Genomic DNA, 27,621 nt, shown 5'->3' with positions numbered 1-27,621 from the left:
AGAATTTTGAGCATTACTTTACTAGCGTGTGAGATGAGTGCAATTGTGCAGTAGTTTGAGCATTCTTTGGCATTGCCTTTCTTTGGGATTGGAATGAAAACTGACCTTTTCCAGTCCTGTGGCCACTGCTGAGTTTTCCAAATTTGCTGGCATATTGAGTGCAGCACTTCCACAGCATCATCTTTCAGGATTTGAAAGAGCTCAACTGGAATTCCATCACCTCCACTAGCTTTGTTCGTAGTGATGCTTTCTAAGGCCCACTTGACTTCACATTCCAGGATGTCTGGCTCTAGGTCAGTGATCACACCATTGTGATTATCTGGGTCATGAAGATCTTTTTTGTACAGTTCTTCTGTGTATTCTTGCCACCTCTTCTTAGTATCTTCTGCTTCTGTTAGGTCCATACCATTTCTGTCCTTTATCGTGTTCTGGTTAGGCATATATTATTACTGATAAAGCACCTGAAAATTCAAAATACTATCGATTTGTTAATAATGGAATTGATGATGAAAGATCCTATTCTTTCAACTAAATCATCAGAAAGACCGTTGAAATGAATAAAATTCACAAGAAAGCATCTATTTCATCAGTGTCCCTTGTAGTTAGTGTTCTTTAAGATATTACTAGATTTTCCTTTAATAAAAATGCTCATGAGCAAATAAGCATGAGGACTATGTGGTATATTTCTTTCTAAGAGAAACACAATAGAGATTAGCATATTGAGCATTCACGCTAAGTCGCCTCAGTCATGTCTGACTCTGTGACCCTGTGGACTGTTGGCCACCAGGCTCTTCTGTCCATGGGTTCTCCAGGCAAGAATACTGGAGTAGGTGGCCATGCTGTGCTCCAGGGGATCTTCCTGACCCAGGGATTGAACCCACATCTCTTCTGTCTCCTGAGTTGGCACTAGTACCACCTGGGAAGCCCGAGGAGAATATTAAAGACTATGAAAAGGCCTGTGCTTACAGCAGTAACACCCCAAAATGGTTGACAGCCAAACTTGTAGCTTCCACTGGAGAAAATTTAAGAACACTAGCTTATATGCCAAACTCTTTTGATGTGATAGGTATATTCCTAGAAATGTATGGAAATGAAAATCTTGTAAATCAATTATGTTTTGGGAAAAAAAGTACGTAATTAAAAATAAACACAATTTTATGCAGGAAAAAGTCACCCTTTGATTTATTTGTTAATAAATCTATGTTTAATAAGGTTTTCCTAAATAAAGTTCTGTCAGATCAGATCAGATCAGTCACTCAGTCATGTCCGACTCTTTGCGACCCCATGAATCGCAGCACGCCAGGCCTCCTGGGAAGGCAATGCCAAAGAATGCTCAAACTGCTGCACAATTGCACTCATCTCACACGCTAGTAAAGTAATGCTCAAAATTCTCCAAGCCAGGCTTCAGCAATATGTGAACCGTAAACTTCCTGATGTTCAAGCTGGTTTTAGAAAAGGCAGAGGAACCAGAGATCAAATTGCCAACATCCGCTGGATCATGGAAAAAGCAAGAGAGTTCCAGAAACACATCTATTTCTGCTTTATTGACTATGCCAAAGCCTTTGACTGTGTGGATCACAATCAACTGTGGAAAATTCTGAAAGAGATGGGAATACCAGACCACCTGATCTGCCTCTTGAGAAATTTGTATGCAGGTCAGGAAGCAACAGTTAGAACTGGACATGGAACAACAGACTGGTTCCAAATAGGAAAAGGAGTTTGTCAAGGCTGTATATTGTCACCCTGTTTATTTAACTTATATGCAGAGTACATCATGAGAAATGCTGGACTGGAAGAAACACAAGCTGGAATCAAGATTGCTGGGAGAAATATCAATAACCTCAGATATGCAGATGACACCACCCTTATGGCAGAGAGTGAAGAGGAACTCAAAAGCCTCTTGATGAAAGTGAAAGTGGAGAGTGAAAAAGTTAGCTTAAGGCTCAACATTCAGAAAACGAAGATCATGGCATCCGGTCCCACCACTTCATGGGAAATAGATGGGGAAACAGTGGAAACAGTGTCAGACTTTATTTTTCTGGGCTCCAAAATCACTGCATGTGGTGACTGCAGCCATGAAATTAAAAGACGCTTACTCCTTGGAAGGAAACTTATGACCAACCTAGATAGCATGTTCAAAAGCAGAGACTACTTTGCCAACAAAGGTTCGTCTAGTCAAGGCTATGGTTTTTCCTGGGTTCGTGTATGGATGTGAGAGTTGGACTGTGAAGAAGGCTGAGTGCCGAAGAATTGATGCTTTTGAACTGTGGTGTTGGAGAAGACTCTTGAGAGTCCCTTGGACTGCAAGGAGATACAACCAGTCCATTCTGAAGGAGATCAGCCCTGGGATTTCTTTGGAAGGAATGATGCTGAAGCTCAAACTCCAGTACTTTGGCCACCTCATGTGAAGAGTTGACTCATTGGAAAAGACTCTGATGCTGGGAGGGATTGGGGGCAGGAGGAGAAGGGGACGACAGAGGATGTGATGGCTGGATGGCATCACTGACTGATGGACGTGAGTCCAGGGGCGGTGGCCAGGAGGACCAACCCCACGTCCAAGGAGCCGTGGCTGCACGGGCGCAGGAGGGCCTAGAGCAGCTATCCCACATTGAAGGTCAGGAAGGGCGGCGGTGAGGAGATATCCGTCATCCAAGGTAAGGAGCAGTGGCTGCCCTTTGCCAGAGCAGCCGTGAAGAGATACCCCACGCCCAAGGTAAGAGAAACCCAAGTAAGACGTTCGGTTTTGCAAGAGGGCATCAGAGGGCAAACACACTGAAACCATACTCACAGAAAACTAGTCAATCTAATCACACTAGGACCACAGCCTTGTCTAATTCACTGAAACTAAGCCATGCCTGTGGGGCAACCCAAGATGGGCGGGTCATGGTGGAGAGATTTGACAGAATGTGGTCCACTGGAGAAGAGAATGGCAAACCACTTCAGTATTCTTGCCTTTAGAACCCCATGAACAGTATGAAAAGGCAAAATGATAGGATACTGAAAGAGAAACTCCCCAGGTCAGTAGGTGCCCAATATGCTACTGGCGATCAGTGGAGAAATAATTCCAGAAAGAACGAAGGGATGGAGCCAAAGCAAAAACAATACCCAGCTGTGGATGTGACTGGTGATAGAAGCAAAGTCCGATGCTGTAAAGAGCAATATTGCATAGGAACCTGGAATGTGAGGTCCATGAATCAAGGCAAATTGGAAGTGGTCAAACAAGAGATGGCAAGAGTGAATGTTGACATTCTAGGAATCAGCGAACTGAAATGGACTGGAATGGGTGAATTTAAGTCAGATGACCATTATATCTACTACTGCGGGCAGGAATCCCTCAGAAGAAATGGAGTAGCCATCATGGTCAACAAAAGAGTCCGAAATGCAGTACTTGGATGCAATCTCAAAAACGACAGAATGATCTCTGTTTGTTTCCAAGGCAAACCATTCAATATCACAGTAATCCAAGTCTATGCCCCAACCAGTAATGCTGAAGAAGCTAAAGTTGAACGGTTCTATGAAGACCTACAAGACCTTTTAGAACTAACACCCCCCAAAAAGTTATGTCAGTGTCTCCCAAATACTATAAAGAGGATATACAAGATTTTTGAAATTTATAACTCAATTTTATTGCTCTTTTTTCTTTTTCAAAGCTGTCTTTATTTTTTTTAATTATTATTATTATTATTTTACTTTACAATATTGTATTGGTTTTGCCATAAATCAACATGCATCTGCCACGGGTGTACACGTGTTCCCCATCCTGAACCCCCCTCCCACCTCCCTCCCTATACTATCCCTCTGGGACCTTCCAGTGCACCAGCCCCAAGGTTCCTGTATCCTGCATCGAACCTGGACTGGCGATTTGTTTCTTATATTATACATATTTTAATGCCATTCTCCCAAATCATCCCCCGCTCCCTCTCCCACAGAGTCCAAAAGACTGATCTATATATCAGTGTCTCTTTTGCTGTCTCGTATACAGGGTTATTGTTACCATCTTTCTAAATTCCATATATATGCGTTAGTGTACTGTATTGGTGTTTTTCTTTCTGGCTTACTTCACTCTGTATAATAGGCTCCAGTTTCATCCACCTCATTAGAACTGATTCAAATGTATTCTTTTTAATGGTTGAGTAATACTCCATTGTATATATGTACCACAGCTTTCTTATCCATTCATCTGCTAATGGGCATCTAGGTTGCTTCCATGTCCTGGCTATTATAAACAGTGCTGCAATGACCATTGGGGTACACGTGTCTCTTTTAGTTCTGGTTTCCTCACTGTGAATGCCCAGCAGTGGGATTGCTGAGTCGTATGGCAGTTCTATTTCCAGTTTTTTAAGGAATCTCCACACTGTTCTCCATAGTGGCTGTACTAGTTAGCATTCCCACCAACAGTGTAAGAGGGTTCCCTTTTCTCCACACCCTCTCCAGCATTTATTGCTTGTAGACTTTTGGATCGCAGGCATTCTGACTGGCGTGAAATGGTATGTCATAGTGGTTTTGATTTGCATTTCTCTGATAATGAGTGATGTTGAGCATCTTTTCATGTGTTTGTTAGCCATCTGTATGTCTTCTTTGGAGAAATGTCTATTTAGTTCTTTGGCCCATTTTTTGATTGAGTCGTTTATTTTTCTGGAATTGAGCTGCAGGAGTTGCTTGTATATTTTTGAGATTAATTGTTTGTCAGTTGCTTCATTTGCTATTATTTTCTCCCAAGAAGGAAAAAGCCAAAATGGTATCATAAGGCTTGTATTTGTCATCAAGAAATTTTTATACTTTTTATAAAACAATGAAGTTACATTGTAAAGATTGACTGACATGGAACTGAGATGTTATCTGGATTCTTTCTCTTGCCTTTGTTTTGTTGTCGCTGTCATTTTAAAACTCCATTTTGTTCCCCTTCTGAAACTACAGATGAATTAGATAAAATCCTCGAGTAATGAAAAGTCAAACTGTTCTTTCACTTCCTGTTTCATTTCATCTTGCCCTAATATCACCCTTGGTTAGTAAAGAAGAATAAAGTATTTTGATTAAATGTGTTGCACAAGACTGGAAAGACAGCATTGAAAAATGGAAGGATATGGCTTCGGGACTGAGAGTGCCCTGGATATGAAATTATAAGAAGCATCTGTTACATGCCAGATACAGTGATAAATGTCATATATATGCATTTTCTTATTTGATTTCACAACAACCCTAGTACTTTATAGGTAGTATTTTTAAGAATGAGAGTTGATACTTGGGCAAGTTAAGTGACCAGCATAGATGCCATCCTTCTTGTTAAAAGTAGAAGAAGCTGTAGCTCTGTGCTTTATTCTCCAGTGGTCATGAGCTGTAGAGAAATCTACATGGGAAGTAGTAGCTGATTGCAGCCTACGTGGCATGTGATCTGTAGAGCAAAGAATTTTACATTGAGTATCTTTTTTCAAGGACTACAACTAGGAAGGAATTATTTTTCTTGGTGTGCCATGAAATCTGAAGTTATTTTGCTAGAGAAACTGTTACATGTGGTGTTTAGGTTCCAGGTACATTGTTGATTGAACAAACTTTATGAACTGGTCTGAAAAACTAATCACTTATGATTCTATTTCTTTAGGAGTTACATCCTAACTTAAAGACAAGTCATCCATAAATCTCGTATGTAAAGAAATTCACTTTAAAACTTTAAATTCATAAATCACAAATTTGATTTCAGATATATTTCTTAGATCCATGCTTTTATATAATGTTTCTTTCATTTCCTGCCTATTTTAAGGAAGGAGATTCTCATTTATTTATATCTGCATTTTAAAATCATTGGCTGTGTTGTATTTATACACTTAATTCTCTCAGATGAAGCCCTTCATTTCTACAAGATAGCAGCTTTAACGAGGTAATAATAAAAAAGAATAGGCCCAGAAATTTTGTTGTGTGCTATTCTTTAGTAGAAGCTTGAGCAGGTACATTGATAACAATTATTTTATTTTGTGCTGTTCATTTGGGCTTCTCAGGTGGTGCTAGTGGTAAAGAACCTGCCTGCTGATGCAGGTTAGAGGTAAGAGACTGGGGTTCAATCCCTGGGTCAGGAAGATCCCCCTGGAGGAGGGCATGGCAACCCACTCTGGTATTCTTGCCTGGAGAATCCCATGGACAGAGGAGCCTGGCGGGCTACAGTCCATAGGGTTGCACAGAAATTGGTCACTACTGAAGCAACTTAGCATCCACACATATGCTCTTCATTTAGGCTGGTCTTTTTCTTTTAACTGATGTACCAAACCTTGGCTACATCTATTAAATATATATTAAATAATTGTATTTTTACCAAAAGTATTTTATTTTCTGAACTTACTTTTTGGTTAATAATAGTAACAGCCAATGGTTAGTCATTTAATAGGCATTTACCAACAGGGGTGCAGTGAAAACTTTATAAATCTTTTTTTGTGTGGTCCAGTGTGAAAAAGGACTGGCCATATGTTGCATTTTTATTTATACCCTGATACACACAATAGATTATACAGTGCTTTCCTTCCATACAGTTATAAAGGCTGTATACCCACCTGCACATTAGAGGAATATCTTAATGTTTTTTGAAAGAACGGAATATTAAACAATTGCAAACTTATAGAAAAGTTAAAAGTTGAATATCAAGGTCTTTTTGTTTTTCTCAAGAAGTATATGAGAGCAAGGTGCTTATCTGATGCTTCATTACTCTCAACTATGTTAGTATCTATTTCCTGCTAAAAGACATCCAGCTACATCATTACAGCTATCTAAGTCAGAAAATGAATATTAATGTATTACTGTTATTCCTATTAAACAGACGCCATTCAAATATTTTTCCAGTAACGTCCCTATGACCAAAGGATCCAGTGTAGATTCACTTACTGCATTTAATCATCATGCTTCTTTAGTTTCTTTCAATCTAGATCAGTTCTGCAGTCTTTCCTTGGCTTTCATAACTATGACATTTTAAAATATCATAGTTATTTTGTAGAAGTTCTCTGTGTTTAGGTTTGTTGAATGTTTTCTGGTGCTAAGACTCAGGATATGCGTCTTTGGCAGAAATGTCACAGAAGTGCTGCATTCTCATTGCATTCTATCAGGTGGCATATTTTGATTCATCCCATTACTGATGATGTGCACCTCGGTCGCTTGATTTAGGGTGTCTGTCGAGCTTCTCTACTGTACAGTTACTCCTTTTGCTTCCCCCTTTTGTAATTAATATATAGTTTGTGTGTGGAATGAGGATACTTTGAAACTAAGTATAATATTTATTAGACTTCCAACTTATTCATTGATTTATTTATATAATAACATGGATTCGTGTTTTATAGTTTTACTCAGTGCATTATAATCTGTTAATATCTTGTTTATTTTGAGATTAAAATTGTCTCCGTTTTGGCCAGTGGGATTACATTCAAGATGGGTCTCTGTCTTTTTCCATGTCCTCCTCATTCATTGAGTACTTCCTTGCTTCAGGCATGACAAAATATTTCAGACTCTTCATGTACTTTACCTGCCCCAGTCCTGGAATCAGCCGTTTCTCCAAAGAAGACTGGTTCTTTTGAATAGAAATACTATTTAGAAGACATGGAGCTTTAGGTAAATTCACCGCTATTAGACTGTCACCATTAGTTGTCACTTTTCCTAGGCCCTCTTAGTGGACATACATGTATATATTTTTTGTCATGGATTTCTTAATCTCTATATGTTGAAAACCATGAGTTCATACCAGTACATCTAGTTCTAAACCAATACCAAAGAGTTCATTCTGCATATTTGTATTTCCTTTCTGTGATAGTGAGAAACCTGTCTTCTATTATCTTTATATTATCTACTGTCTTTTATTCTTTGATTAGTCTCCTTAAAAGCAACCTTTTTCCCATCTTCCTCACATAATTGCCTTCCTCACCCGACTCGGGTTTTAACCCCACGTGCCTGGCTGCCCTCATTACCCCATGTGGACACCCTCGTCAGCCTCCCTGTGCTCTGACACCCCATACCCAGCTGCCCCTGTGCTTGGATTTCCTTCTTCCTGGACTTGGACGCACTCCTCTGGTTTACCAGATGTGTGAACAGCTTCCTCACTCCTCAAGCTGACACCCATGTCTGGACCACCCCCGAAATGTGCACACTTCTCTTACTCTCCTTGGATTCTGACACCTCACTTGGGCAGCCACTGCGCATAGATACCCTCCTTGCTCTACCTGGACCCCAACTCTCCATGCCAGGCCAACCACTGAAAAGAGATTCCCCTTGGGTTCTAGATTGCCCGTGTGATCCATCGTCCTCAGCCCATTCAGGCTCTGCCGCCTCATGCCAGGAAGCTTTCTCACTCACCCTTCTTATCCTGCCTGGCTCCAGCACCTAGCTCTGCCCACTACTGTTCCCCTCCCCCCAACTCTTGGCACAGATCCCCATCTTGGTGGGCTTCACATAATGGCTTACAACTGTAAGGAAAGGGAGAAGGGGAAGGGCCTAAAGGTTTATTATTAAATTAAGTTGTGCTATGAAGTGTTTTATTCAGAGGATCAATTTGCTAATTACTATAATGAAAACCAGACTAAAAAGTAGAATGTGACATACAAAAATCATTTTATTAGGATTTTTTTAAAATTACCTGAGTTTACTTATATGCCCTGAACTACCTCCATTGATTAATTGTTTTAAGATCAAGAAAGAGATCAAGAGACTAAAAGTTCCATGTCTATTCCAGGTGACAGCATGCTATAAACCAGGGATCCCCAAACTCCAGAATCTAATGCCTGATGATCTGAGATGGAGTTGATGTAATAATAATAATAATAATAATATAAGTAAAATGCACAATATAAGTAATATGTTTGAATCATCCTGAAACCATTCCACCCTCGCAGTGTGTAGCAAAATTGTCTTCCACAAAACCGATCCCTGGTGCCCAAAATGTTGGGGACCACTACTACAAACTATTAGTTTAATATCATCCTGTCCTGACTGCTTTCTTTCATTTGATGTTGTCATTGAATATGGTAATATGAGTAGGAGGGACCTTTACATATGTTCTTATATAAAGCAAAAAAAATTGTAAAAATAATTGAAATGTATAATGACCTTAAATAAACACATATTTATACCTTGACTTTTTTTCTCATTTAAATAGAAGAATCTTCATTTTGGCTTCCCTTATATGGTAACATGTGCTGCCGACTAGTCGCCCAACCAACCTGTATGGCTGAGGATGTATTTGTGGGATTTCTTAATGAGCAGGTTAGAAGACTTTAAATATCCTACAACAATTGTAGCTCTAATTTAGATCTCAGTGACAATTGTTTGGCATTTTGATATTGAGAAGTATTTTCTTTTTTTGTATATAAAATTGTCTCTTGAATGGCAGCTTCCTCATTGTTAGAATAGGAGTTATGGCTGGGAGTGATAAGGCGGGAAGGGGAAGGGTCTTAATGCAATTCTGATGGCTAGGGAGCTGCCTCTCCAGGTTCCTCTGCTTCATTAATAGCAGCAACAGGATAATCGGTAACAGAGGACTACTTGGGGAAACTGATGAGGACAGCTTTCAGCACAGTTTTGGCCTCTAGGCTTCCAAAGCTGCCTCTGTGCAACCTACTCCTTATTTATTTATAACTATAGTTATTTATATTCAGTAAATAATTAATTATGGGCGTCAATCAATAGCTTTTTAAAAAAGATTCCATTAAGAGGAAAGAAAATTTGCATTTATACAGGGAAGTCCGTGTTCTGAGAACAGTAAGGGAAAGTTATATTTTGAGCATTGAGTTATTTTTATAATTTTCCTGAGTCATTCGGTGAATTTCTGTGGAATTCTAAGCACTAATTTTTAATAGGCTAGCTTCTCTTAAATTGCGTTGATTTATGATTTTATGTGTATGAGTTATGTGATAATCATTACTTCCTTTATGCATAATGTTTTTGAGAATTCAAAACATTTCTTCTCTGATACTAACTTTTTGACTTTGGGCTACTAACTTATTGTATATTAAATTAATTGGGTAGCTATCATATTAAAACATCTTTAAAAACTAACTGATAATTCAAGTATTTTGTTGAGTTTAGGGTTAAGATGATAAATAATGATTTAAAGTTGAGAATTTCTTGATTTTTCTTTTTCAGCAAATGGTAGGAGGTCTAATTCGTTGGAGAAGGTTGTACTGTGTTTTAAGAGGGGGTAAACTCTATTGTTTTTACACTCCAGAAGAAATTGAAGCTAAAGTGGAACCAGCTTTGATAGTGTCTATTAACAAGGTAAATAAAATGCTATTTTGAAGATAAAGGTATAATATTTTATAAAATTATTTTCTATTACAGTTCACACTGTTGTCATCTTATTTATAAAAATGGGAAGAACTGCTAAAAATAGTTCATAAAGATAATTTAATCTTATTTTTCTATTTATAAAACTTATCTGGTAAAGGAAGTACTGTATATTTTCTAAGAAAGTGTAGTAATTGGAGATCTATACCAGCAAATAGATCTTAAAGCAGAGAAGGTGACCTGACATTAACAGGTGGTTTAAATTTTTTATGAATGTATAATTAAGATATCATATAAACATCATGTTACAGTAATATGCTCTTTCTAGTTAATGCTTAAATGAACCCATAAAAAGAAATTCCTGAGTATACTTTGTGATTTCTTATGGGATTGATGGACAGTTGTTTAGCCTTCTGCCAGAAGAATACACATACATATAAATATACTGGTTTGATAAAAAGGAGATTATAAAATTTTAGTTTGAAAGTTTTTACCCAGAAATCTGCAGGAAAATTTTTCAGTCTAAGGCAGACTTATTTTATCTCACCATCTTAAGTTTGTCTATCCTCCAAGTCTAGGGTTTATTAGAGAGTTTTTCCTCCTCCTTTATAGCATTCCAACTCTAGAATTAAATTAGTATTTCTAGATTAGAAGATCATGTTTTCTGCCCATGAACTTCAATTGTTTCTAGTTGTTTAACTTTGCTTGCCTTCAGTGTGTGGTAAAACATGAGCCATCACATCTGTTAACTGTAATATACATGTTCTACTTGCCTGTAAGTTATCTTTTGAGAAAAAATGTTAGTATATGTCCTGAAAAAACATGTAGATACTGGTCTGCTAGTGTATAAAGATTTAGTTAATTTCTATGATCTTTCCAGTAATGACATTTGATCTGTTTCTGCCCTGCTTTTAGAGATGATGCCACTTTTTCTTAAAGGAAATCCTATAGTGAGACCTTTTATTATGTAATTAAGTCCACTTAATTTATCTGTTGTATTAGAAAGATTAATGTTGCTCTTAAATAATACACCTCAAATATTATAACAGTGAATTTATTTTCATTTAAAAATTAGGTTACAGTGTCTTTTTATTACTGGAAAATTGATGTAATTTTTCCTTTGTTTGTCAACTTTTTGTTGAACATAGTGTTCACTTCCCCGCCAGAGTTTTTTTTTAAATTTCAGATGTATAGAAAAGTTGAAAGAATAGAAAAATAAAACCTGGTACCCATCTCCTAGATTATTCAGCTGTTCTTAACATTTTTACCACATTTGCTTTCTCTCTAGATACTTAAAAAAATTTTTTTCTGAACCATTTGAAAGTAAGCAGCAAGCAGCATGAAATCTCTTTCCTAGTGTGTATTAGCATGTTTCTCCTGAAAACAAGGACATTTCCTTCATATCTGTAATATTATTATCATAGTCAATAAATTTATTGTTGATGAAATAATGCTATCTAATATACCGAGCAAATTGCCTCAATTGTCTCCAAAATGTTCCAATTTTTATTTTTTGTTTTATCCAAGACTCCATCAAGGATTACAGATTGCATCTGGTCACCATGTCATTTGTTTCCTTTTTATCTAAATTGTACCCTTCACTTGCCATTCTTAAAAAAATTTATCATGACATTGACATTTTTGAAAAGTCCAGGCAAATTCCCAAATTTGTTTTTGACTAATTGTTTTGCTTTATTCATGTTAAATACTTTTGGCTAGAGCTCTTCTGATACATAGATGATTTTGTGTAACCTTATTTTCACTAGGTAGTTAAGTAATAAAAAAGAAATCCTACCAATTTTTTTCTTGTATGTTGTACAATGGAATATGGATAGCTATAAACTAAATTAAAATGTAATCCAAACAAGTGATATTTTAAAAGTTAGATTTGAAAACAGCCTTCAAGGTATTCATTTTTCTTATCGCAGCCCTTTAAGGGAGGCAGAGCAGGTAGGTCAACCCTGTTTTACAGGTATCTTATTTCTGTTTTACAAGTGAAAACCCGTACTCAGAGATCAGATAGAACTTGTCTAGCTAGTAAATAAAATTGTATGGGTCGCTTTTTTCCTAATGGGTAGAAAACATAGATTAAAAATTCATGGATTTTTTTTTCTTCATAGTCATACTGCTAATGAAGCAAAATTAAACTTTCCTATCTCCAAATCCACTTTGAATCAGTTTTGAAAGTATAAAGTAGCTTTGAAATGAGGTTCTCAGTCCAAAGCCAAGTTACCTGTGGGCAGTAACTTATGAATCTATTGAAACTTTACGATTTAAATTTAAGAGGACAATTATAATAGAACTTCTTGGTTACTGTAGTCAGTGCGTATGTATTTTCTTGTTTGATGATGAGTCTATTTCCAAAAAGTGGTTAACAGTATTTACATGGCCTGACTAAATTGACCTTTTTCAATTGACTCATTTTTCCTGTGGTAATAAAGGCTGATGACCTGGCAACTGATGGGATTCTGTAGTCAATCAGCTCCATTATTATGATCACTGAAATCAGCATATTTAGAAATCCCGTGGTGGCTCCACAATTAAGCATTGCAGATTCACAGGAATATTATTTATCTAATAATTTGTATAGACTCAGCCTTAGGCTTGGTACAACATGAGCTGTATTTGACCCTGAGGACTGATGACACAATTACTGCTTCCAGTGAATATGCTGCTGCTGCTGCTGCTGCTAAGTCGTTTCAGTCGTGTCCAACTATGCGACCCCAGAGACAGCAGCCCACCAGGCTCCCCCGTCCCTGGGATTCTCCAGGCAAGAACCCTGGAGTGGGTTGCCATTTCCCTCTCCAATGCATGAAAGTGAAAAGTGAAAGTGAAGTCGCTCAGTCGTGTCCGACTCTTCACGACCCCATGGACTGCAGCCTACCAGGCTCCTCCATCCATGGGATTTTCTAGGCGAGAACTCTTGAGTCGGGTGCCATTGCCTTCTCCACCAGTGAATATGACTGTTGTCTAAAGTACCAAAAAGAATTTTAATATTAAATCGTAAGGTTAAGGTTGGGAAGATTAATATAATTTAGTTGCTTATCTCAAAAATTAAAATGATGACAAAGTGTTAAATTACCTAACTTTGCAATATTTCCATCTTAATTTTCTCCAGTGCTGATTCCAGCACTGATTCCTGCCCTTTCTCAGTAGAAATTTTTCCTTTGCATTTCTTACTTAAAAAAAATTTTTGTATGAAAGTATAATTAATTTATACACTGTGTTAGTTTCAGGTGTACAACAAAGTGAATCAGTTATACATATACGTATATCCACTCTTTTTTTAGATTCTTTTCCCATATAGGTCATTTGCAGCATATTGAGTAGAGTCCCCTGTGCTATATAGTAGGTCCTTATTAGTTATCTATTTTCTATGTAGGTGTGTATACATCAATACCAATATTTCAATTTATCCCTCCTCCTGCTTTTCTCCTGGCAACCATAAGATTATTTTCTACTTCTTTATCTGTGTTGTAAATAAGTTCATTTGTACCACTTTTCAAGATTCCCAAAATAAGCAACACCATATGACATTTATTTTTAAATATCTAACTTCTGTCATGGCTTAGTATCATTGAGTTGGACAAGGCTGTGGTCCATGTGGTTAGGTTGGCAACTTTTGTGTGATTATGGTTTCAGTGTGACAGAATGTGGTCCACTGGAGAAGGGAATGGCAAACCTTCAGTGTTCTTGCCTTGAGAACCCCATGAACAGTATGAAAAAGCAAAATGATAGGACACTGAAAGAGGAACTCCCCAGGTCGGTAGGTGCCCAGTATGCTACAGGAGGTCGGTGGAGAAGTAACTCCAGAAAGAATGAAGGGAAGGAGCCAAAGCAAAAACAATACCCAGTTGTGGATGTGACTAGTGATAGAAGCAAGGTCCAATGCTGTAAAGAGCAATATTGCATAGGAACTTGGAATGCCAGGTCCATGAATCAAGGCAAATTGGAAGTGGTCAAACAGGAGATGGCAAGAGTGAACGTTGACATTCTAGGAATCAGTGAACTAAAATGGACTGGAATGGGTGAATTTAACTCAGATAACCATTATATCTACTACTGTGGGCAAGAATTCCTTAGAAGAAATGAGGTAGCCATCATGGTCAACTAAAGAATCCGAATGCAGTACTTGGATGCAATCTCAAAAACGACAGAATGATCTCTGTTTGTTTCCAAGGCAAACCATTCAATATCACAGTAATCCAAGTCTATTCCCCAACCAGTAATGCTGAAGAAGCTGAAGTTGAATGGTTCTATGAAGACCTACAAGACCTTTTAGAACTAACACCCGAAAAAGATGTCCTTTTCATTATAGGGGACTGGAATGCAAAAGTAGGAAGTCAAGAAACACCTGAAATAACACGCTAATTTGGCCTTGGAATACGGAATGAAGCAGGGCAAAGACTAATAGAGTTTTGCCAAGAAAATGCACTGGTCATAACAAACACCCTCTTCCAACAACACAAGAGAAGACTCTACACATGGACATCACCAGATGGGGAACACCAAAATCAGATTGATTATATTCTTTGCAGCCAAAGATGGAGAAGCTCTATACAGTCAGCAAAAACAAGACCAGGAGCTGACTGTGGCTCAGATCATGAACTCCTTATTGCCAAATTCAGACTTAAATTGAAGAAAGTAGGGAAAACCACTAGACCATTCAGGTATGACCTAAATCAAATCCCTTGTGATTTTATAGTGGAAGTAAGAAATAGATTTAAGGGACTAGATCTGATAGACAGAGTACCTGATGGACTATGGACAGAGGTTTGAGACACTGTACAGGAGACAGGGATGAAGACCATCCCCATGGAAAAGAAATGCAAAAAAGCAAAACGGCTGTCTGGGGAGGCCTTACAAATAGCTGTGAAAAGAAGAGAAGCGAAAAGCAAAGGAGAAAAGGGAAGATATACCCATCTGAATGCAGAGTTCCAAAGAATAGCAAGGAGAGATAAGAAAGCCTTCCTCAGTGATCAATGCAAAGAAATAGAGGAAAACAACAGAATGGGAAAGACTAGAGATTTCTTCAAGAAAATTAGAGACACCAAGGGAACATTTCATGCAAAGATGGGCTCAATAAAGGACAGACATGGTATGGACCTAACACAAGCAGAAGATATTAAGAAGAGGTGGCAAGAATACACAGAAGAACTGTACAAAAAAAGAGCTTCATGACCAAGATAATCACGATGGTGTGATCACTGACCTAGAGCCAGACATCCTGGAATGTGAAGTCAAGTGGGCCTTAGAAAGTGTCACTATGAACAAAGGTAGTGGAGGTGATGGAATTCCAGTTGAGCTATTTCAAATCCTGAAAGATGATGCTGTGAAAGTGCTGCACTCAATATGCCAGCAAATTTGGAAAACTCAGCAGTGGCCACAGGACTGGAAAAGGTCAGTTTTCATTCCAATCCCAAAGAAAGGCAATGCCAAAGAATGCTCAAACTACCACACAATTGCACTCATCTCACACGCTAGTAAAGTAATGCTCAAAATTCTTCAAGCCAGGCTTCAGTAACACGTGAATCGTGAACTTCCAGATGTTCAAGCTGGTTTTAGGAAAGGCAGAGGAACCAGAGATCAAACATCCGTTGGCATGGAAAAAGCAAGAGAGTTTCAGAAAAACATCTATTACTGCTTTATTGACTATGCCAAAGCCTTTGACTGTGTGGATCACAATCAACTGTGGAAAATTCTTCAAGAGATGGGAATACCAGACCACCTGACCTGCCTCTTGAGAAACCTATATGCAGGTCAGGAAGCAACAGTTAGAACTGGACATGGAACAACAGACTGGTTCCAAATAGGAAAAGGAGTTCGTCAAGGCTGTATATTGTCACCCTGCTTATTTAACTTATATGCAGAGTACATCATGAGAGACGCTGGGCTGGAAGAAGCACAAGCTGGAATCAAGATTGCCAGGATAAATATCAATAACCTCAGATATGCTGATGACACCACCCTTATGGCAGAAAGTGAAGAGGAACTAAAAAGCCTCTTGATGAAAGTGAAAGAGGAAAGTGAAAAAGTTGGCTTAAAGCTCAGTGTGGCATCTGGTCCCATCACTTCATGGGAAATGAATGGGGAAACAGTGGAAATAGTGTCAGACTTTATTTTTCTGTGCTTCAAAATCACTGCAGATGGTGATTACAGCCATGAAATTAGAAGACGCTTACTCCTTGGAAGGAAACTTATGACCAACCTAGATAGCATATTCAAAAGCAGAGACATTACTTTTCCAACAAAGGTCCATCTAGTCAAGGCTATGGTTTTTCCAATGGTCATGTATGGATGTGAGAGTTAGACCGTAAAGAAAGCTGAGCGCCGAAGAATTGATGCTTTTGAACTGTGGTATTGGAGAAGACTCTTGAGAGTCCCTTGGACTGCAAGGAGATCCAACCAGTCCATCCTAAAGGAGACCAGTCCTGGGCGTTCATTGGAAGGACTGTTGTTGAAGCTGAAACTCCAATACATGGCCACCTGATGCGAAGAGCTGACTCATTTGAAAAGACCCTGATGCTGGGAAAGATTGAGGGCAGGAGGACAAGGGGATGACAGAGGATGAGATGGTTGGATGGCATCACCAACTCAATGGACATGAGTTTGGGTAAACTCGTGGAGTTTGTGATGGACAGGGAGGCCTGGTGTGTTGCAGTCCATGGGGTCACAAAGAATCAGACACGACTGAACGACTGAATTGAACTGGGTAGATGCCCAGGAGCGAAATTGCTGGATCATATGATGGCTTTATTTTTAGTTTTTTAAGAAACCTCCATACTGTTCTCCATAGTGGTTCTACCAATTTATATTCCCAAACAGCACCAGAGAGTTCCCTTTTCTCCACTCCCTCTCCAATCTATTGTTTGTAGATTTTTTGATGGTGACCATTCTGACCAGTGGGGGCTTCCCTGGTGGCTCAGCTGGTAAAGAATCTGCCTGCAATCCAGGAGACCTGGGATTTGATCCTTGGTGGGGGAGATACCCTGGAGAAGGGAAAGGCTACCTACTCCAGTATTCTTGCCTGGATAATTCTATGGATAGAGGAGCTTGGTGGGCTACCGTCCATGGGGTTGCAAAGAGGCTTACACGATTGAGCGATTAACACTTTCACTTTGATTCTGACCAGTGTGAAGTGATACTCATTGTAGTTTTGATTTGCATTTCTCTAATAATTAGTGATGTTGGGCATATTTTCACATGCTTTTTTGGCCAGTTGTTTGTTTTCTCTGGAGAAATGTCTGTCTAGAGCTTCTGTCCAGTTTTTAATTGGGTTTTTTTGTTGTGTGTGTGTTTTTTTTTTTAATTGAACTGCATGTGTTTTTTGTCTATTTGTCAGTCTCATTGTTTGCAAATATTTTCTCCCATTCTGTGGGTATTCTTTTAGTTCTGTTTATGGTTTCCTTTGCTATACAAAAGCTTTTAAGTTTAATTAGGTCTCATTTGTTTATTATTGTTTTTATTTTCATTACTCTAGGGTGTTGTTCAAAAAGATTGCTTTGATTTACAGTCAGGGAGTGTTTTGCCTGTGTATTCCTCTAAGAGTCTTACAGTATTCGGCCTTACATTTAGGTCTTTAGTCTATTTTGAGTTTATTTTTGTGTATAGTGTGAGGGAGTATTGTAATTTCATTCTTTTACATGTAGCTGTCCAGTTTTTCCAGCACCACTTATTGAAGCCACTTTCTTTTCTCCATTGTATGGTCTTGTCTCGTTTGTAATAGCTTAGTTCGACCAGAGGTGTGGGTTTATCTCTGGACTTGCTATCTGGTCCATTGGTCTGTATTTCTGTTTTTATGCCAGTACCGTACTGCTTTGATTACTGTAGCTCCTTGACTTGATTGACTATTTCCTTCTCCATGTTGGGGAAATTTTCAGCTATAATCTCTTCAAAAATTTTCTCATACCCTTTCTTTTTCTCTTCTTCCTCTGGGACCCCTATAATTTGAATGTTGGTGTGTTTGATATTATACCAGAGGTCTTTGAGACTATCCTCAGTTTTTTTCATTCTTTTTACTTTATTCTGCTCTTCAGAAATTATTTCCACCATTTTATCTTCCAGCTCACTGATTTGTTCTTCTGCTTCAGATATTCTCCTATTGATTCCTTCTGGAGTATTTTTAATTTCAGTAATTGTGTTGTTTGTCTCTCTGTTTATTCTTTAATTCTTCTAGGTCTTTGTTAATTGATTCTTGCCTTTTCTCCATTCTGTTTTCAAGGTTTTTGATCATCTTTACTATCATTATTCTGAATTCTTTTTTAGGTAGTTTGCCTATTTTCATTTATTTGGACTTCTGTGTTTCTAGCTTGTTCTTTCATTTGCGTGGTGTTTCTCTGTCTTTACATTTTTTTTTTTTAACTTATTGGATTTGAGGTCTCCTTTTCCCAGGCTTCAAGGTTGAATTCTGTCTTCCTTTTGGTTTCTGCCCTCCTAAGTTTGGTCCATTGGTTTGTGTGAGCTTCCTATAGCATAAGATTTGTGCTGAGTTTTGTTGTTGTTGTTTGTTTTGTTTTTCCTCTGGTGGGCAAGGCTGAGTGAGGTGGTGATCCTGTCTGCTTGGTGATTGGGTTTGTACTTTTATTTTGTTTGTTGTTTAGATGAGACATCCTGCACAGGGTGCTACTGATGGTTGGGTGATGCCAAGTCTTGTATTCAAGGGGTTTCCTTTGTGTGAGTTCTCACTATTTGATACTCCCGAGGGTTAGTTCTCTGGTAGTCTAGGATTTTGTAGTCAGTGCTCCCACTCCAAAGGCTCAGGGCTTGATCTCTGGTCAGGAATGAAGATTTCAGAAATGGTTTGTTATGGCATTAAGTGAGATTAAAACAAATACCCGAAAACAAGAAACCAAAGCTGAATCCCATACAAATGGCAGTTACAAAATCAGTCAAATAATAATTAAAATAATGGAATATACATATATATATACACACACACCAATAAGCAAAATCAAAACAGTCCAGCAAAAATAAAGTACAGTAGATTGACCTGGCAAACAAAGGAAATCAAAAATTACATCTACCAGTTAAGAACAAAACTAACTAAAGCACAAACTGGAAAACAAAACTAAAGCAAGGTGCCAAGTGGGGAATAAAGCAATGCAAACAAAAGTAACAAATATGTTGAGAGGAAAGAAAAGACAGAAAGAATATATATACAAAATTAAATAGAGGTAGATACATTTTTTATTAAAGCAATTTTTACTTATTTTTTCAACTTATAAGATTATTCAGATTTATAGAAAAGTTGTAAAAAAAACACCTCAGTGAACACTTGTGTTTCATCTAGAGTCACCCATTAACAATTTTGTCATATTTGCTTTATTTCTTTATTTTTCTTTTTTTGGGAGTGGGTTAAACACTTTTTGTAGTATTTAATTTTTAATCAGCTTTATGGTTGTATACTTTACATAAAATAAAATTCACCAATTTTAAGGGTATAGAAGTGAAGTCGCTCAGTCGTGTCTGACTCTTTGTGACCCCATGGACTGTAGCCTGCCAGGCTCCTCCGTCCATGGGATTTTCCAGGCAAGAATACTGGAGTGGGTTGCCATTTCCTTCTCCAGGGGATCTTCCCAACCCAGGGATCAAACCTGAGTCTCCGGCATTGCAGGCAGACTCCTTACCCTCTGAGTCACCAGGGAAGTCTTTAAGGGTATAGTTTGATAATTTTGACAAATAAGATACAGTTATGTAATCATTATTAAAATCATTATTGGATTATAGTTTGTTTAGATATTTTTTATGAGAACATTAAGTCTATTCTCTTAGAAAGTTTCACTTATACAGTACTGTTATCAACTATAGTCACCATGTTTTACATTGGATTATTGGACCTAATTTAGCGGAAAGTTTTATAAAGTCTTTTATCTATTTTTTTTTCTGGAGACATTTGAACATAAGTCTCCAGTATTGTTAATTCATCCCTGAATATTTCAACATGCACCTTTTAAAAACAGGAGCCTCTCAAATTATGTAATTTATATTTATATGTATGGAATTATGTGTGTATATATAATTCTATCACCCCAGCTGGGCAGATTAGGAGGGTTTCCTATGTATCATCTAGTGTCCAGTCCATAATCACGCTTCCCCAATTGTCGCTAAAACATCTTTTTAGCTTTCACTTTCAATCTAGGCCACTTCAACAGTTATGCATCCTAAGTTCTTCTAAACTGTAAATTAGGTCTAGAGACTTGATTAAATTCATTTTACACATTTTTATTAAAATATTTCAGGGATAATGTCAAATACTTTATAGGACATTATGTTCAGAGTCACATGATGTCAGGTTGTCTCACTGTTGGCAATGACAAGTTTAATGACTTGATTAAGGTGATGACTGCTAGCTCTCTTCAAAGTAAATGTTAACTTTTGTCTTTATAGTTAGCAAGTAGTCAGTTCAGTGATATAGCCAGAGTGTAAATATGTTTGTTGTCCAACAACCTTTCACATGGTTTTAATGAACTGATTGCCCTTATCTAGACCAGTTATTACTTTGGAGATTGCATATACTTTTCTCCCTACTGTGCTTCCTCTATATGTGTTAGCTGGTGCTCTTTTGTAAAGAAGAATGAATTGTGTCACTCCTGAAAAGGCTAGATTCATGTTTAATGTTAATGACCAATTTTCAGAATAAGGAGTTAGTCTTACATGTTGACATTATATTGATATTGGCAACATGTATTAGAGTAGAATTACCTCCCCCAGATGTAGCATATGAGTGTCATTTCTATTGTCCTGTCCCACCTCCAATATTATGATAAACTCATAAATTTCAATCCATGCAGTCTACTCAGTGTTTTAAATTACTTGGTTTTAAATATAAGGTAAGTAAGTAAGTGAAGTTGCTCAGTCGTGTCTGACTCTTTGCGACACTATGGGCTGTAGCCCACCAGGCTCCTCCATCCATGGAATTTTCCAGGCAAGAGTACTGGAGTGGGTTGCCATTTTCTTCTCCAGGGGATCTTCCTGACCCAGGGATTGAACCCTGGTCTCCCACATTGTAGGCAGACTCTTTACTGTCTGAGCCGTGAGGGAAGTATAACATAGATGTTTTAATTATTTTGCTTAATTTGTAAATTTCTAAGGGAAGATGTGCTATTAATGTGTTCTTAAATAAATAGGATCATTGATAAATGCCAAGTTGGTATTTTCTCATAGGTAGAGCAGATAAGCACCACATAAAACTTTTAAGAATAGTGTTTTTGTTTCACTTGTTAGTGTATTTCCAATACTAGGTCTCTAAGATCTTTCTTTTTATGCTTAACAATGTTAAATATTAAATACAAAGCAAAATTCCTTTCTTTTGATTGTCTTCTCTCATGATTTAGAAAATAGTAATTTTGCTTAATGCTGCTTTAAAAATTATGTGAAAGCATAAATTTTACAGTTGCTAAGGTATATAAATAATAGCTCTGCTATTTTGATCATAGGATCTTTTCTATGACTATAATTCTTGTCCTTCTAAATGGCATTTCCTGTAAGGCTAAGTCAGTTCATTAATTTTCAGAGGGAGCCATCTGTGGAAATAGTCACATTAAGAAAAGAAAAGCCTAAAAGCTATTCCCCTTTTCTTTTCAATCCAAATTTGAAAGGATGATTTACTTCAAAGTGATTGTTTAACTTCAAAAAACTTCCCTATGAATGTTGTTGAGCTAGACATCCTCAATAAAGGGTACTTAACTGGAGCCACTGAATCTCCTATACATTGTTGAAAGCATTTTATTAGCCAAAGTTTTATCCATTGCCAGTGGGGTGGGGAGTGGAATGGAAAAGAAGTGTGAGTCTTTGAGATCAATAGTCTTTTCTTGATTTAAATACTATGCATGACTTCATTTTAATGAATAATAAAATCTGTACTAAACAAGTCAATAACACTAGTTGGTGTGATAGTCCTTTGTTAAACGTCTTGAAATGGCTTTTAACCATTATATTTATCATGGACCCTAGCAAGTAAAATTATCATGAAGCACACGGGATTTTCTTCTGATTATGTTAGTCCTTTTAATGTATGAACCCTATCAACTATTTAGATTTTCCTTTATTAAATACAGCAAAAATAATTTTTTAAGCAACCTTTTTCTTCAGAGTTTGCATCTAATTTCACTGACATAAATTGAAAATAATTATATCACACTAATGCTAATTACACCCAGTACTTATTTTAACTTATGGTTATGCTTTATTTCAAACATTCCTTGCCATATGTTTGTAGAAGGTATGCCTTCTTTGTCATTAGAGTATGTATAAGTTCTAAAGCTTGTTTTTAGCCATCAACAATTTTGTCTTCATGCCTGATTAATAAGACTTTAGCCCAGACATCTTTCAAAGAACTCATTTATCTTTACAACATGTTTCTGAGGAAGATGTGAGTGCAATCTTATCTTTGTATTATAAGTAAGAAAGCAGGCAGTTCATTTTTGTAGTTGTATTTTATGGTTTGTTTTTTTTTTTGGAAAAAATTTCAAGACAAAATGTAGAAAGAATATTACCTCCACCATAGGATTATTTTGAAGCAAATTCTAGCAATCATATCATTTTACTTGTAAATATTACTATTGCCATACTTAAGAAAATCTATAGTTATATATAAAGATAGTGTGTTATCAAAAATCCAGACAGTGTTCAAATTTCTGTCTTGTGATTTTTTTAACAGCTTTTTGAATCAGGATCCAAATAAGGCCCATATACTGCAGTTGACTGATTAGGTCTCCTAAATTTCTTAATCAGTTGGCATTCATTCCACCATCACCCTGCTTTCTCTCTTACATATACACACACACACACAATTACACACAATTTGTTTGTTGAAGAAATTTGGTCATTTATCTTACACAGTTTTTATAGTCCAGAGTTTGCTGATTGCATCTTCAAGTTGTCTTTTTTCTTTCTGTTTCTGAAGCAGGTTTAGGTTTGTTCATTGGTTAGTTTTCATTCCAATCCTAAAGAAAGACAGTGCCAAAGAATGTTCAAACTACTGTGCAATTGTGCTTATTTCACATGCTAGCAAGGTAATGCTCAAAGTCTGTCAACCTAGACTTCAACAGTATGTGAACTGAGAACCTCCAGACATACAACTGGATTTAGAAAAGGCAGAGGAACCAGAGATCAAATTGCCAACATCCACTGGATCATGGAAAAAGCAAGAGAGTTCCAGAAAAAATCTACTTCTGCTTCACTGACTACACTGAAGTCTTTGTGTCACAATAAACTGTGGAAAATTCTTGAAGAGATAGGAATACCAGACCATCTTACCTGCCTCCTGAGAAACCTTTATGCAGGTCAAGAAGCAACAGGTAGAACTGAACATGGAACAACAGACTTGTTAAATTTGGAAAGGAATACATCAAGGCTGTATATCATCACCCTGCTCATTTAACTTCTGTGCAGAGTACATCATGTGAAATGCCAGGCTGGATGAATCGCAAGCTGGAATCAAGATTGCCAGGAGAAATATCAACAACCTCAAATATGCAGATGATACCACCCTAATGGCAGAAAGAGAAGAGGACTTAAAAAGTCTCTTGATGAGGGTGAGTGAAAGAGGAGAGTGAAAAAGCTGGCTTGAACCTCAGCATTCATAAAACTGAAATCATGGCATCCAGTCCCATCATTTCATGGCAAATAGATGGGGAAAAAGTAGAAAGTGACAGAGTATTTTTTTGGGCTTCAGAATCACTGTGGACAGTGACTGCAATCATGAAATTAAAAGATGCTTGCTCCTTAGAAAAAAAGCTATGACAAACCTAGACAGCTTATTAAAACACAGAGACATCACTTTGACGACGAAGGTCCGTGTAGTTAAAGCAATGGTTTTTCCAGTAGTCATGTACGAATGTGGGAGTTGGACTATAAAGAAAGCTGAGCACTGAAGAATTGAGGCTTTTTAACTGTGGTGTTGGAGAAGACTCTTGAGAGTCCCTTGGACAGCAAGGAGATCAAACCAGTCAATCCTAAAGGAAATCAACCCTAAATTTTCATCAGAAGGACTGATGCTGAAGCTGCAATACTTTGGTCTCCTGATGCAAAGAGCAGACTCATTGGAAAAGACCCTGATGCTGGGAAAGATTGAAGGCAAAAGGAGAAGGGGGAGACAGAGGATGAGATGATTGGATGACATCACCAACTCAATGAATATGAGTTTGAGGAAACTCTGGGAGATAATGAAGGACAAATGAAGCCCAGTGTGCTGCAGTCCATGGGGTCACAAAGAATCGGATATGACTTAGTGACTAAGCAATAACAACAGTTGGTTTGTTGGTAAGAATATATGTGACTCTTTTTATCAATAGATGTATAATACTGTCTGGGTCTTCCAGTCATGTTAATGTCTGTTGATGAACATTATATAAATTCTTTATTTCATCAGGGATTCCAAACTGGTGCTGTTTTTAACATTCTTTCGTTTATTTGCTGGCATATCTCAGCTTTATCAGCTATTAGGTTGAAGGACAATTCTTAAAGGAAAGGCGGGATAAACGCTTGTATTTTTGCATTTATATACTTCATTGTTGTTCAGTCGCTCAGTCGTGTCCGACTCTGCAGCATACCCATGGACTGCAGGATACCAGGGTTCTCTATCCGTCACCATATCCCAGAGCTTGCTCAAACTCATGTCCTTTGACTTAGTGATGCCATCCAACCATTTCATCCTCTATCGTCCACTTCTCCTGCCTTCAATCTTTCTCAGCATCAGGGTCTTTTCTAATCAGTTGACTGTCTGTATCAGGTGACCAAAGTGTTGGAGCTTCAGGATCAGTCCTTCCAATGAATATTCAGGGTTGATTTCCTTTAGGGTTGACTGGGTTGATCTCCTTGCAATCCAAGGGGCTCTAAAGAGTCTTCTCCAACAGTTAATACACTAGTTACCAAAACTATGAGGTGGTTCCCAAGCATCCTTCAGAGGTGATCAATGAGTTAGTTTTTAAATATCATGAATTTGTGGATTTTAAGACTTTCCATGCATCAAACCATTTCTGTAGTAATTCTTATTGACGTTCAGTTGCCCTCTAATTGGCTACTGGAAGCGTCTTCAAGTTTACTCTTGAGTCTTTTTGATACAACCTTAGTAATCTTTGATTTCTGGTAGGAAAGATGTTCCAGGCTTATTCTATTTCTTGAGCCAGGCTGGAAATGAACCATTTCTCTAAAGAACTCTGATTCCATTTAGTAGGAAAGAGTATTTAAAAATCATAGTATATAGTATAAAAATCGGAGTATATAGTAGACATTTTAAAAGTCACATATTCAAAAGTAAGATAAACAAATTATACATCTATTTCTGATATGGTATTTTTCCATTACCACAGAAACAGAGAAGTTAAAGTACAGTTTTAACTCAAAATAATGAAAAACTTTTTGACTTGAGTTAATTGTATTTTGTTACAAAATTGACTTCTCAGATTGTATTTGTATTATTCTAAAGCCTCTCAGATCAGCTAAAAGTTTTGGAATTAGCAAAAGCAAAACAAGAAATTGACCTTGGAGAGAACACTTATCTCAGAACATGTTTGCTCATCTATAAAGACTGACTATGGATTATCTCTAGGATCTGAGTCTTTCAGTAGCAAACTTTTAATTGCTATCAGAGTGACTCTTTTGTTATGCATTTATTCATCAAATATTTCTCAATCAGTTAGTGGGTACCAGGCAGTGTTTTAGTTGGTGTAAATAATGGGGGCAAGAATACCCACGTTGTTCGCCTTCACACCCTGCTGAGAGGAGAAACTCACCACATGTACACATTGTGCAAGCCCGTAGTGACTGCCAGTCCTAAAATGCACCATGTATTTTCTAATTCATTCCTTGTTGGGAAGTGAAGTCCTGAGCACTATTACTGATACTTTTTCCACAGTGAAAAACTGATAGCATGAACTTTCTGACATTATCAGAAACTTTTTAATCACTTTTTCTTTGATATACACTTTCTTGGTTGAAAAAAGTTTCTCACTAGTTAAATTATTTTGGATGATAACATATTGAAGTTAATTCAGATGATATCTTCTGTTTCATTTGTACCTTTAAAAATCCTCTCGTGTTATAAAGATTTAGTGGTACTTATGGCTATCGGCCATTGGAAGGGCTGATGCTGAAGCTCAAACTCCAGTACTTTGGCCACCTCATGTGAAGAGTTGACTCATTGGAAAAGACCCTGATGCTGGGAGGGGTTGGGGGCAAGAGGAGAAGGGGACGACAGAGGATGAGATGGCTGGATGGCATCACCGACTCAATGGCCATGAGTTTGGGTAAACTGCGGGAGTTGTGATGGACAGAGAGGCCTGGAGTACTGTGATTCGTGGGATTGCAAAGAGTCAGACACGACTAAGTAACTGAACTGAACTGATGGCTATCAGAGTTAATGGAGTGCTCAGTATTTCTATGTTGTACTGTTTTCTTGTAGAAGGATATAAATGATCAAGTTGTCAGATTTTCCACATAGCTATTTTTGTTTGAAATTGTATATTGGTATTATTAAAAATTCTGCCTATTCATCTATAAAAATCTTATTTAAAAATTAAATCCATTTTAAGTCTGTATATTAGGTTGGTACAAATTTAACTGTGGTTTTGCATTGTTGAACTTTGTCATTTGATATTGGAATACATTCTTAAATAAATGTGGTTAGGTTATACATCATTTTAATGTGCATATCTTGCTTTATATCTTTTTACCAATGACATTACTTGTTTATTTTATGTTTATTTTAGATTATAAAAATGGTGTTAAACAAAAAGCAAATTCTAGTGTTTTTTTTTTTCTTGGTTGAGTTCAAAGTGGATCAGAAAGCAGCACAGACAGCTCGCAACATCAACAAAATGCATTTGGCCCAGGAACTGCTAACAAACATCCAGTGTAGGGGTAGGTCAAGAAGTTTTGCAAAGGAGACGAGAGCTTGGAAGATGAGGAACACAGTGGCTGGCCATCTGAAGTTGACGACTACCAGTTGAGAGGATCATAGAAGTTGATCCTCTTAAACCCACAGGAGATGTTGCTGAAGAACTCAGTTTCAGCCATTCTATGGTCATTTGGCATTTAAAGCAGATTGGAAAGGTGAAAAAGCTTGATAAGTGGGTGCCTCATGAGCCGACCGCGAATCAAAAGAAATCGTCATTTTAAAGTTTCAGCTTCTCTTATTCTATGCAGCAACAATGAACCATTTCTTAACTGGATTATGACATGTGACAAAAAGTGGATTTTATGTGACAACCAGCAACAGCTGACTCAGTGATTGGACCGAGAAGAGGCTCCAAAGCACTTTCCAAAGCCAAACTTGTACCCCAAAAAGGATCATGGTCACTGGTGGTCTGCTTCCAGTCTGATCTAATACACCTTTCTGAATCCCAGTGAAACCATTACATCTGAGAAGTGTGC

The 27,621-nt window shown here is 37.5% G+C and overlaps 1 protein-coding gene across 3 annotated transcripts in view; it reads left to right on the top strand.

The window, feature by feature from the left end:
* The window catches only part of RTKN2 (rhotekin 2), a 165,125-nt gene that overhangs the window by 116,911 nt on the left and 20,593 nt on the right, over positions 1 to 27,621 (top strand). For all 3 annotated transcript variants that reach the window (XM_070782163.1, XM_070782162.1, XM_019954284.2), the window contains 2 exons: positions 9,122 to 9,228; positions 10,108 to 10,239. In XM_070782163.1, coding sequence (XP_070638264.1) covers positions 9,122 to 9,228; positions 10,108 to 10,239 — 239 coding nt within the window. The remainder of the gene's footprint in view (positions 1 to 9,121; positions 9,229 to 10,107; positions 10,240 to 27,621) is intronic.

This window comes from Bos indicus, chromosome 28 (assembly GCF_029378745.1).
Source record: "Bos indicus isolate NIAB-ARS_2022 breed Sahiwal x Tharparkar chromosome 28, NIAB-ARS_B.indTharparkar_mat_pri_1.0, whole genome shotgun sequence".
Classification (NCBI taxonomy): Eukaryota; Metazoa; Chordata; class Mammalia; order Artiodactyla; family Bovidae; genus Bos; species Bos indicus.
This window is presented reverse-complemented; position numbering and strand designations above follow the sequence as displayed.